Source organism: Diadema antillarum, unplaced genomic scaffold (genome assembly GCF_040938485.1).
Source record: "Diadema antillarum isolate AM-2024a unplaced genomic scaffold, OU_Dant_1.0 seq00000326_RagTag, whole genome shotgun sequence".
Lineage (NCBI taxonomy): Eukaryota > Metazoa > Echinodermata > Echinoidea > Diadematoida > Diadematidae > Diadema > Diadema antillarum.
The window spans coordinates 1,495,306-1,508,517 of NW_027271344.1; the positions used below are offsets into that span (position 1 = coordinate 1,495,306).

A 13,212-nucleotide genomic window follows, 5' to 3' on the forward strand; every position below is an offset into this window, starting at 1 on the left:
AAAGGAAAAATAATGATCGTGCGAAGTTTCCACTTTAACAGTATTAGTTTGTCTTCAAATGCAGTAGCTTTGTTTTGAATTTTAATCACAATCCCAAGAGTCACATGTAAACACATGGAGACTGATGTCTAAAGAATCATCACACAAAGAATTTTCAAATTTATAGATGAAAGAAAGATACACTGATCTGCATCTGATTTCAACAAACAAAAGCAGAAAAATAGTCGATTTTGCCTGAAGCACTTAAAGGGAACGCAAACCCAAAGAGCAATGTGGATTGAGTGAAAGCAGCAACATCAGTAGAACATATCAGTGAAAGTTTGAGGAAAATCAGACAATCGATGCAAAAGTTACAAATTTTTAAAGTTTTGGTGTTGGAATTGCTGGGTGAGGAGACTACTAGAGGTTATGACGTATGAGTGGACAACAATACAAAGAAAATTCAACAAAAATTCACTTTTCTAGCATTATGAAAGAGCACTTGACCAACCGCTTTCAGAAAGCAGGGGTAATACAAGTGTAATTGCTACCCTGTCAGTATCAAGTTTATGGAATTTGTAATTTTCATGAAAAATGAATTTTTGTGGAATTTTCTTTATATTTTCTCTATTTTGTTGTCCACTCATATGTCATAACCTCTGGTAGTCTCCTCATCCAGCACTTCCAACAACAAAACTTTAAAAATGCGTAACTTTTGCATCGATTGTCCGATTTTCTTCAAACTTTCACAGATGTGTTCTACTAATGTTGCTGCTTTCACTAAATCCACATTGCTCTTTGGGTTCGCGTTCCCTTTAAATAGGTCATCTGCAATTCCGATGATCTAGAGCAATGCTAGTCATTATAAGTACTGGGTTGAAGGCACTGTTAACATCAAATATCTTCAAAAGTATTTCTAGGTCTCTAGTTGCTTTTGAAATATTCCACTTAATCACAAAATACCATTCTTATATCTTAAAAAATACCTGTCAAACCTAATACATCCAGACTTGTCACATTTATGACTTTACCCGTGATTTTTTTTTGTATGATTTTATCTGCAGATATATATTCTTTTTTTTTTGCAACAAGACACAATATTGTGACTGTATTTGATAGTAATTTGGAAGCACTTAACTCCAATTCCTTTGTTCATTTATGTGTGGCTAGTTTTTAGACCTCGAAGACATTTATGAACAACTGCCTTATAGTAGTGAAGGGTACATTCTTACGAAAGTGATATATGTTAGCCCCTTTATTGTATGTGCATAGCATCTTCTATCGTATGTACTACACTAGACGGAAAAATCCATCTGTCCGGAGGAGTCTTTTATCTTTTTTGACTTCATCAGCTCTCCTAGGAGGGGATTCTGTGAAGCCAGACGCAGTCTCTGCGGAACATATCCCAGACGATAAAACAAAAACCAATCTTTTGGTCAAGTACTACACTTGATGTGAGAACAGCATTACCACAAATTTACTGTATGAAGTGTACAGTTAAAAGAAAGTAGGCCACACTCCCGATGTTGATTTTTTTTTTCTTGCATAAACACTTGGCAACCCTATGTAAACCATATAAGGCGGTCATCCCGTATGTGTCCCACTTGTAGTCCCGACTTCAGAGGTCGGACTGTGGCATTAAACGAATACGTGTGGACGGCATCAATCTGTGGAACACCAGCACAAAGCCCCTGTCTGACAAAGTCTGGGAGAGCAAGCTGGCTGAGGTTGCTGGTGAAGTAACCAGATACAGCGAAGAATTCCTGGATGCAAGAAGTAACAAAGTAAATGCATGGTGTCATCCAAAAGTGGAAATAATTTTTACCACAGCTGCAAACCAACAAAGCAACTGAAAGTTCCTGAAACATCTGTGAGACATGTGTTTCACATGGTCCATTATCACTGTTGACTAATCTTCACTGTCACATGTTTTGGGAGGTTGATAGAAACATTTTAACATTTACTCATCACAAATTGATACAGGGACATGTGACATACTGTTCACATGAGGGAAGTTTTTATGTTTTAAAGGACAAGTCCACTTTCATATACATGTGGATTGAGTGAATGCAGCAATATTAGTAGAACACATCAGTGAAAGTTTGGGGAAAATCGGACAATCCATTCAAATGTTATGATCTTTTAAAGTATCTACACAGTTACTGCTGGATGAGAAGACTACTACTGAGTATGATGTCACATGCGTACAACGATATACGGAAAATAAAAAGGGAATTTCACAAAATTTTACTTTTTGATAAAAGTGCAAATTTCCCTGACTCGTCACCGACGTATGTTAAAGGACAAGTTCACCTTCATAAAGATAAGGATTGAGAGAATGTAGCAATATTAGTAGAACACATCATTGAAAGTTTGAGGAAAATCAGACAATCCGTTCAAAAGTTATGAATTTTTGAAGTTTTGATGCAGTACCCGCTGGATGAGAAGACTACTGCAGTGTATGAATAACTTAGATGTCACATGCGTACAACAATATAAGGAAAATATAAAGAGAATTTCACAAAATTCCATCTTTTGAAAAAAGTACACATTCCCCTGACTTGTTACCGACAAATGTTATGGGTAATATTATTCCCCCTGCCTTTAGAAAGAGGCAAGTCAAATGCTCTTTTATTATGCGAAAAAAGTGAAAATATGTTGATTTTTTTTTTTACATTTTCTTTATACTGTTGTACGTATATGACTCACAAGCTGTAGTAGTCTCCTCATCCAGCGGTTCCAACACAAAAATTTTAAAAATTCATAACTTTTGCATCGATTGTCCAATTTTCCTCAAACTTTCACTGATGTGTTCTACTAACATTGTTGCATTTTCCCAATCCTTATGTTTATGAAGGTGAACTTGTCCTTTAAGGGTAATATTATTCCCCTTGCCTTCTGAAAGAGGGAAGTCAAGTGTTCTTTTAAATGCGAGAAAAGTAAAAATAACTTGATTTTTCTTTATATTTTCCTTTATATTGTTGTACACATGTGACATCACAAGGTGTAGTAATCTTCTCATCCAGCAGTGACTAAGCAGAAACTTCAAAAATGTATAACTGTTAAACAGATTGTCCAATTTTCCTCAAACTTTCACTGATGTGTCCTACTAATATTGCTGCATTCACTCAATCTACATGTCTATGAAGGTGAACTTGTCCTTTAACCATGAAAAGATTTGTCTTTGATCAGCAGCCGGATTCCAAATATTTCAGTGTACATTAGATTATGTTTATGTAAACAGCTCAATTACCTAAAATTCCAACAGACTCTAAAAACGTTGCTATAAATCTTCCATAATCATTAAATTCTGTAACAGAAGGAGACACTTTTCACACTGGGCTTACTTTTTCAGCATTGTAGACTTCCACCAGACTTGTGTAAACAGGCCAGTTTGGATCCTTCTCAAATTTGGTCTGGTTTACCGCATCAGAACTGAACTGGATAATGCCCCATCTAGAATTCACACAAACCAGGAGAAACATAATGCTTAATAGAAATGATAATGAAAATGATATATATCTAAATTCTGATTACCATCTCATCTGTATTCCAATGCAGTTAAGGAACATTCCTACTGCAGTTGAGGACAGCTGTAAACAATATACAGGAAGCAGGAGTCTTTAATTCAGTCAGTTAACATATCATGAATTTTCATGTTTTAGACATACATGTAGGAAATTATATGGCATCTACTTCCATTCTATGCAGATAAGAATATCAGACATCTTACATCAAAACTTGTGCATTCATCCAAGGCAATAAGTTATTGCAAATTGTAACAATCTGGGATACTGCACTATAATGATGGAGGGCTGGAGAAACAAAACAGCTGGATGTTTTACACTTCGTGACTTGACAAAATGACCTCAAGTAGCCAAAATCACAGCAACAGAGGCAAAGATAATGATCAATTTCAAAATGATAATACTTGTATAAATAAATGAAAATACAAGAGATCATACAATTAAGACATTTATTAAGCCATTGGATACAACAGAAAAAAAAATAAACAGATATTTGTTGCTGCAAGAACACACAGAAAGAATTCAATACCAGGTACTGAACACATTATACTCATAGAACAGGCAGCTCTTGGGGATAGAATGGTGCCAGCTGCATGTAAGATCAATCTTGGGCATGATATCAAATTCCTAATATCTCACGTTTCAGTGGGGGTTCCCCTTTTCATTCCAGCTTCCCCTAGCCCGAGCATAACTTACACATTTCCCTGCAGTGTCTTTTGTTAATCATATCAGTAAGATGGAAACATGCAAGATATGCTCAGTCTAACAAAAGGTGAATTTCCAGGTCTTTTGTGAATCATATCAGTACTTCAGCAATGATTGACAGATGATGTCATTGACAGAATCTTGGTTTGGAAGTTTTTTTTGCAGATGTGTCCAAGTAAAATGAAGAAAAATACAGTGAATTTCATGAATTTGAAAAATACCAGAAGTTGAAAAAATATTCTGAAATACATGACTCATATAATAGATTTTCATTTGGCCACGTAAGTAGTGTTGAGGGTATCATGGATCCACACAAGTCAACATGGATTTGCATTACTGTATATGCTGTTATTTTTGTTTACAGATATTTTCGCAAATGAGGAGGTCATAGACATTTTTGCGATATGTTGTTTTCGTGAATTGACGCCGACGCTAGCATAAATGCACTCTCACCTAAGTGCATCGAGACATTTTCACGTGTTGTTAAATTCTCGATCCAACTGTGATTTGCGAAATTCGCAAAAATAGCAGCTTAAACAGTATATAGTCTCTTTATTAAAAGACTTTAATATTGGGCACTACATAAACAAGGTTCGGTACCTACCTCTCTGGAAGATGCATATTTATAGCATGCTGTGGAGACCATACCCAGTTATCCTCTGGTAATCCTGGGACCTTACAAAGGGAATAGAAAATGAGAAAGATGTGGACATTTTTTTAGGCAGCATTTTCATCAACTATATACTTTGTATGCTTCATGATTTACCAAAGTTTGCCATGCTTTCTCTGCAGATCGGTAAATCTGCTGACATATTTTTGTATGGCGTTGCTCTTGTACTGTTTTGTTTTGTTTGTTGTAGCATATTTTCTACCTTCAGCATATATCCTAACACTGATTGGCAGTGAATAGAGATGGATCCTCATCCCTCGTGTTACATAAGTGCCTTTATTTAAGCTCTAACATTTTATTCTTTCACATGTGAATTTGAGTATTTGTGTCAAAGTCAACTCTTGCTGGCCTTCTTCAATGTGATATAAAATTAAATACATACAGATCTTTATCTGCTATGCAGTGATATCATAGGGATACTGCCAAAAAAAAAATCCCTTCACAAAATAATAATATAGTGATAATAACAAGGTCTTCTTTATCCAGGGTAGCCTTTTCAGTGTTGCCACAGACCTGAAACGTATTTTCCTATGTGTTTTCCAGTTTGAAAATGCATGACTTTCAACATGAAATAGTGATTAGCAAACAGCATTCTTCCTCCTATGTATTTCTGTAACTACCAAGCAGTGTCATGAAACAAGGTTAAACAATTTTTTTAACCTTGGCACTGACAAATCCAATGTCATTGCAAAACTTTACAACAAAGTATCCTTACTATATACCATATGGTGTAAAGTCACAAAAATCAGCCTCTCCTTACCTTTTCATAGTGTCCATTGACATTTTCAACATGCCATTCAACCCTGAGGAACCAAAAAAAAAAAAAAAAAAAAAACAGAGATCTAGCAGAAAGTAGATACTTAAAACACAAATTTATCATCATTATTTAAACCATGAAGAAAAGAAAAATACTGAATGTATATCATTCACTGTCACTTCATTTACATCATGGAATAAGATAATCAACTAGTTGGCACGTGAAACAACTTGTGTGACAAGCTAATACCCTTGCACCATTTTTGCCTTCAATTTCCTTCTGAAAATGAGCTGAAGCATCTCTCACCTACTGAAGTTGATTCTCCAGTGGTCACCATGCTTGGGAGGGGCCTTGGCTACAGTGTCATTGGTCACCAGACTCTTTAGAGGCATTGCCAGCTCCACAGTCCAATACTTATCTGATGAGAGCAAGGAATCACAAGTACTTGGTCAGTGGCGGATCCAGAGGGGGGCGCATCAGGCGTGCGCCCCCTCTTTAAATTCATTGTTAAAACAAAAGGAATAACAAAAAATGAGATGAAACCCGGAAGTAGCATCAGAAATATTGTTTGCACCCCCCCGTTATGGAATTCCTGGTTCCGCCCCTGCTGGTCACATGTATCTGTCCATCTCATGATGAAACAAGTACATTTCTAACATGAAGTATAACACACTCCTATTTCATCTCAAATTTCATTACCAACTGTAAGGTGGACATCCTTTTTTTTACAACCATAGTTTGTGGATGTTGGACAGCTCTGTAATATCTTGCAAACACATTGGTCACATACTCAGGGCATTCATTTAAAGATGCATAAAGCCTGATTTCTTAGATAATTACTTGTCTTATAAGTGATTGAGACTTTTCATAAATTGTCCAATTACATCTAAGTTTTCCCTTTCATCAATATCCTCAATACAAAGAGACATGGGAAAAAAAGATAAATACGGATAGAAGTACAGTAAAAGAAACATTCTTGTTATTCAATAACTTTATCATGAGCAAGTGTCACACAGCTACAGGCAATGGAACTATAAGAAACTACAAAACTGGACTAAAAGTAATTCTGATAAGACAGTAATGGTTGCTGATAATGGAAAATATATTGGGAAGGTATCAGAAAGTCAAGACCTATGCATGCTTCTTTGGACAACATTGATACAAACTCAACTGTCCTGTCTCTTTCGCCATGTGACCTTCAAAATCAATAAGCTCAATGCAATGTGAAATTTAAACAGCCAAGAGGCAGCCCAAAATCTAATCAAACCAGTTGTTAACAATGAGTACTTGGATGTACATGGCATAATTAAACTAACCAGCCACAAGAGGATTGTTGACAGGACCATCAACAAAGATGGCGCTCTTCAGATTGGTCAGCTCAAAGCTGCTGTTGGCAAAACCACCATTGAGATAAGGCTGGCACACAGGGGACAAAAAAAATGAGAGAAAACCAGAATAATTATTATTCTTAACTTGCATGCAATGAAGCTGCACTGAATCACGGTGCCGTGGTAAAAACCTTTCAGGCTTACATGGTTTCAAAAGATGATGAAAGTAATGTACAGTGCTGATGTTATTGTCTTTCAGAGAAATCCACTGCAAATAAGGTGTCATTAAAATTCTTTATGAAAAAATAGCAAATATTTTTACATATAATCTTTATATCATGTAATATGATTTCTGTTTGTATTCTATGTCCACTTGTAATCTTTGTTGAATTGCCAAATAAACAATAATAATAATAATTATAATAATAACAGCAAAGTTCAAAATTGTTTACAAATTTCAAACAAAAAATTATACATATAATGAATACATGAATATTAAATTACTGTAGTTCATGACAGCAGCTGCAAGTTTACTTTTATGGTATCCAGTATAAAGTAATCTCCAGTTCTTCCTAAAAGCATCATAACATGTAAGACGAAACCAATAATAATATCAGCACAACTCCAGATAAAAAAATCCCCATAAATTTTTACTTCACGTTCTTTATTGGTTTGGGCTTCTTCATTTGAAATCAAGATAAGAAAGAATAACTGGTATGGTATCCCTACTGTTAGATTCTTTACCTTATTTAGGATGAGATCCCAAGTGGTGTTGATGGCATTGATTTCAAATTCTTTATACCTGTTAAAGAGAGTATTCATTTTTGAAACATTGTGCAAGCATTAATAATACCATACATCATGTCCTTTGATCATTATACATATTGGTGCACCATTAAGCTACGGAGTAGACCTATCATACTAAATCCAGAAAACAATCTTCCGTACAAAAGAAACAAAGTCTGATGAACAGTAATTTGATCATAATCTTGAATTCTCAATTTCAAACACATTTTGCCCAAATTATTTGACAGTAAACAATTGTATCATACCATTTTAACTTCAAAAGTTTTGTGGCACTTCACTAGATACTTCATTAAAATTGGCCCTAACACCTCATATCTGTTTGTACCAAAACTAATTTTTGAATTGCCCTCAAGTATTACACCCAATACTACACTAGGTCAAACCTGCATGCCTGGCATCTTCATTTACTGCATGACAAAATATGATAAATATAGCCATTATTGTGTGTCCCCAACATTAACCTGATTTTCCCAACAGTGACAAACTCTTGCTCAAACTAAAAAATGAAACTCAAATAAATATATGGATTGAATGGATGCAGAAAAATTAGACCAACACATCAGTGAAGTTTGAGGAAAATCACATCAACCGTTCAAAAGTTATTGATCGTCATATTCTTGGAGGTGCCATTGCTGGATAAGAAAACTACAACAGTTTGTGATGAATATAAAGAAAATATTTATGATATACTGTATCTCATTTCCATTGTAGACACTTCAAATTCACACTAAAAACAATCAAACAAACAAAAACATTCAGACAAACTTACTCTCAAATGTTACATCCTCCTGTCATCATTCACCGAATGCTGACGTGTATGGCACTGTCATTACGATGATATTTGTTAGCTATGGCTACTTATAGTCAGTTTCACACTCTTCAATGTCATTGCAAAAGATGGGTAAAGGTCTGATGTACATTAGATGATCCTGCACAATTTTTAGAGCTCATCGAAAATGTCACTGATTTTATACAAAAATTTCTTTAAAATGCTCACCAGTGTGTGCTCCCATCGGGGTCTGTAAATACCTGAAATAAAATTGTATTTGAATTTGAAATGAACAGAATGTGTTAAAACAGAGTTAACAACACAGATCTGAAAATGATCAAGCAGTAGCATGGAGGGACACAATACAAGCAATCTAGAATTAAAACAGCTTGAACCTATTTTGACCAGAAAATAACTTATCCCTTGTTTAGAAAGCAACAATAGACAGATCTTAAATCTTAAATAGATTGTGGATTTATTTTTGGTATGGTCAAAACAAATATTGCCCCACTGTATGTGTTAATTCAAAGCAATGAATTTGCATATCCCACCTTATTTACACATACGTTGGAAATTGAGAATCCACAGAATTACATTGTCACTTCCTGACTATTTTGATGCTATATCTTACAAAATTACTAGGAAGAGAATAATTAAACATACCTCAAAGTCATTGTCCTTAAACACTGTAAGACAAAAACAAACAAAACTGATAATAGTATTATGTCAAACTTGAATATGAGAAAGCTACAGAGTAAAATGAATGTCTTTAAAACATACTTTAAAGAACATTTGTTTTGCTTTATACATGTTCAAGACATAAAAGAATTTAATAAATTGTACAATAGAAATAAAATCTAAGCAGTTTTTACTCAGTTGAAATTCACATATTCAATGTATATTAGACAAATACTTGATTTTAGGTTTATGCAACTGCAAGCTTATGAAGTACACTGTATCCAGCCATGATCTAATTGAACTGAATCTACTGCCATGATCTAATTGAACTTAATTGTATCGACTGCATTCTTGAGAGTCAAGCTTCCAACGGTGTTATTGACAAAAAATAAATTAATTAAAAAAGAAACAAAGAGAGAGTCTCCCCACTTTAAAGGTTTATGGTGTCCTGGTTGTCAATAGTGGAAGTAAACTGCATTGCAGTTGAGTATAGATGAAGCCTTGGGAATTAACTCAACTGAGGTAAATGCAGTGACAGGGGCTTTGTCATGGCCTGTTTATGCTGAATCAAGGTGAATAAAAGTTCATTATCTTTAATGTTGATTTATGGTCTATCTCTTCAGCCACCCCTTGTTTTCATTAAACTCAGCAAATGATGCACATATACATAAACTCTTTTATAAAATGTCAATTAGATATCACCTCATATGTGAACATATTATATACGCACATATGTATGTAGGGGTTCAGTATGACATAGCATGTAAACTCTACACACATTTACTGCAAACATTTTTACATCAATTTGTGGGTTGTCTGAATGATTTGCTACATTCTACATTGTAGATCATCCTGATATGACTGGATACTTATCCGGGAGGTTACAACAGAGCACTGAAATTCTGTGCAATCCCTCAGTATTTCCAATGTCTTATGGATGATTATCTCAGTGCTTTGTTTGCCATGTAAAGACTGCTTCATGAAATGCTTTACAGTGCAGTTTTTATGATTTTGATGTGGGGTCTTGCTAAATCACCCACATTTCGTACACCCTCTGAGCTTGTTTGTATGAAAGGATGGTCAGAACTTGCATTCACATGACGGCCTGTTTTCCGCTTATTTGTATCAATTTACAATCTCATTTACAGAGATCCTTTCAGAGATTTCACAGTGTCAAGGTTTCAGCTTGTAACAACAACTCAAGACCCACTCAATATGTCTTCATCACTGCTTCTGATTGGTTAACATAAAAAAAGAACAACAGATTGCTCATAATTACCAAGCCAACAGTTTGTAACATCCCACTGAGTTTACTAAATTCATGGTGTGATATGACATGCTCATAAATGATGAATTCTATATCTTATCCATGAATCACATATTCTAGTCTACATGTCTTCTATCAAAATTAAGTGTGAGATGATGATAAACATTTATTCTGCCTTGGTGAACTTGAGTTCAATGTTGAGTACATCTAAATCCACATACAAGTTGTATTAGCTTACCAACAGAGTCATGCTTTGTCTGATTTGCAAAGACATCATTTTCCTGAAGATAAGCACCAATGTAGAGAAAGTCCATGTCCCAGCGCATCTTCACCCATGTGTCATATCTCGGCTTTGGGAAGTCCTCACCCTGGATATCTGGATTTATTGGAAAGTGAAAACAGATGAAAAATAAATTGGTGAACATGTTATCTTGGCACCAGCGCATCACAGACCTGTTACACTTTCCAATATCAACTGGCTGCTGAAGAAGTAAGCCCTTACATTCAAGAACCATATCTACCAGAGATCTACAGCCAAGAATATATGACAGTTTCATTTTAATGCTGGCCAGACATCTTATCTACATGGTAATGTTCTGATGCCATAGACTCAATGGAATTTGTTTTTCAGCAGCCTCTGTCACGCAGGTGGTGCAAGGTCTAACCTAACCTTGAGTTGAAAATTCAATAGTGTGACACTCTTTTAATGAAAATGGAATTGCATCAAATTTACTTCTCCCTGCACATTTGATAATACAGGGACACATTTTATTTGTTTTGGTTTCCTCCTTCTTCTTCCGGCTGGAGTACAGTTCACCATCTGGGGGAACAGGTGTATTATCATACTGATTGTCTGACGAAACTTTCTGGTGTGTACTTGAGGCAGCACTTCACTGGGTTTTGCACCCTGCTCTTTGCGATAATTTGATAAAGCTGGGTCTTTTGTGCATGGCTTATGGGTTGTGACTCTCTTTCACACAATTAAGGGAAGTCCATTTTATTTACTATCTCAGACAGTATCTGAGGGACAGCGTGTTTTGCCTCTAAGTGTTTTACATGCCGTTTTACATAACACACACCACTGCTCAGCAAGACACACTGCCACAGTCACTGCTTGGGCCTCAAACCCGAGCTCACTCCCACCATCTCATCTGATTGCAAGGCATAAAGTTTACATGACAATGACTGCATGTAGAGCACATACCCACGAATCTGTCAGTCGGGGCCACGTTGGTCCAGGCGGGTTCATTAAGTTTGCCGTCCACGGTAATTTGTTCTCCATTTTGAAGTATGTAAACCACGTATTTCTTGGGCATGGGAAGATCATCGCATGCTACCTGCCTGCAAGTTCCAAGACGAGTGATGAAGGTTACCACAATCGTGAAAATTATTAGGAACCTCATGCCGCCGCTAGCCACTTGCTTGCGCTTCCGTCACAGCTAGCTTCGCTTCGCCAGTTTACACTTACTCTAGTATTGTGCGTACTCGATGGAAAGTAGTATCAGGTGACTTGATAAGTCACATGACCTCAAGGCGTCAAGATGCTAGTCACGTGACTCATTGCCGCTGGCTTCACTTCATTTTGATAGGAAATATACTGTATTTCCAATTTATTTTCGATCTATTTTCTGATTTTTTTTTTCAGTGGTATATTCTCCCCTTCTAGGCTTAAAGTACAAGTATACTCGTTTGCTTTATCTTAACACACACACGCACAAGTGTGTGTTTATGGGTGAGGTTTTTGTGTGTACAGGCCCATGATCTTTATTTTTATCATCTTATCTTATTTTTTTGCTTGGCCCTTTAGGGCCTACAATTTTACTAGTCGGCTATGATTTGGTCGTCCTCTGTAATGAAAAAAAGATCCTTTTCTCTTTTGTTGGGGGAAGGGGACGAAAGGTAGGGCCTACCATGTTTTATTTGGCTTTATTATTGTAGATGACCATGTTACAGCATGGTGATCATTTCTGGTAGGAGTTAATGAGCTGTGCAATACTTCAGTATTTCGAACTAATATCACTAAAAAATAATTAGTCAACAGTCAAAGAATAGAAAACAAGATACTCAGTGTTATCTTTGTCGCATGTAGCTATGCAGCGACAAGCTTTTTTTTTTTTAACCGCTGTCACTCAAGGATCACCTTTAATATCAGCATCTATAATGATGCGTATCATAATATCCTCCCCGACATTTTAAATCCTCCCCTTGTTCGAAATGAATGTACATTCATCGAGCTCAAAGATAATATCAATGCCAGGGGCATGAGTGGAAAAAGCACTTCCAACCTGATAATATTCACAGGCCGGTATCACATCCCTCCCCCAAGGCAGGTACAGGGCTGATGAGTTTAGCGCTGATGACACGCACAGACCATGGAGGCCTTTTGTATGATGATATGAATTCACCGCTGGAGAGAAGAGAAGCTAGACCTCAGCTGAGGCGGACAGCGTATCATGAATTCATTATCGATTCATTATGAATTCATTAAGATTGCATTATGAATGCATCGTACACGGCTACAGGGCATAGGCAATCGCAATGGGATGTACAGACCATGCAGACTGATCATATTTTTGTCCAAGTGTATAGCTTCCAGTGCACTGGATAGGGAAACACGGCGACGCTTGGACACTGCGAACCTTTTCGGGAAGAAAATTGTCTATGGATGTATACAACAGACTTCAGACTAATTTCCTTTCCACAGGGCATCCCAGTCGCTAAAATA

General features: G+C 36.2%; 1 protein-coding gene across 1 annotated transcript; it reads right to left on the reverse strand.

Moving 5' to 3' along the window:
* Window positions 1-1,515: 1,515 nt before the first annotated feature.
* LOC139730678 (uncharacterized) lies at window positions 1,516-11,890 on the reverse strand. Its single transcript, XM_071641536.1, has 11 exons — window positions 11,692-11,890; window positions 10,726-10,863; window positions 9,206-9,228; window positions 8,771-8,802; window positions 7,711-7,768; window positions 6,955-7,054; window positions 5,945-6,056; window positions 5,642-5,684; window positions 4,816-4,886; window positions 3,327-3,435; window positions 1,516-1,742 (listed from the first exon to the last, which is right to left on the reverse strand). The coding sequence occupies exons 1-11, from the start codon at window positions 11,888-11,890 to the stop codon at window positions 1,542-1,544; spliced, it is 1,086 nt and encodes a 361-aa protein (XP_071497637.1). The 3' UTR covers window positions 1,516-1,541.
* Window positions 11,891-13,212: the final 1,322 nt, after the last annotated feature.

Coding starts and splice junctions, on each gene's coding strand:
- LOC139730678 (XM_071641536.1), bottom strand. CDS start 11,890: ATGAGGTTCCTAATAATTTTCACGATTGTGGTAACCTTCATCACTCGT. Junction 10,864..11,691: donor CCCGACTGACAGATTCGTGG/GTATGTGCTCTA, acceptor CAATAAATCCAG/ATATCCAGGGTGAGGACTTC. Junction 9,229..10,725: donor GACAAAGCATGACTCTGTTG/GTAAGCTAATAC, acceptor TTTGTCTTACAG/TGTTTAAGGACAATGACTTT.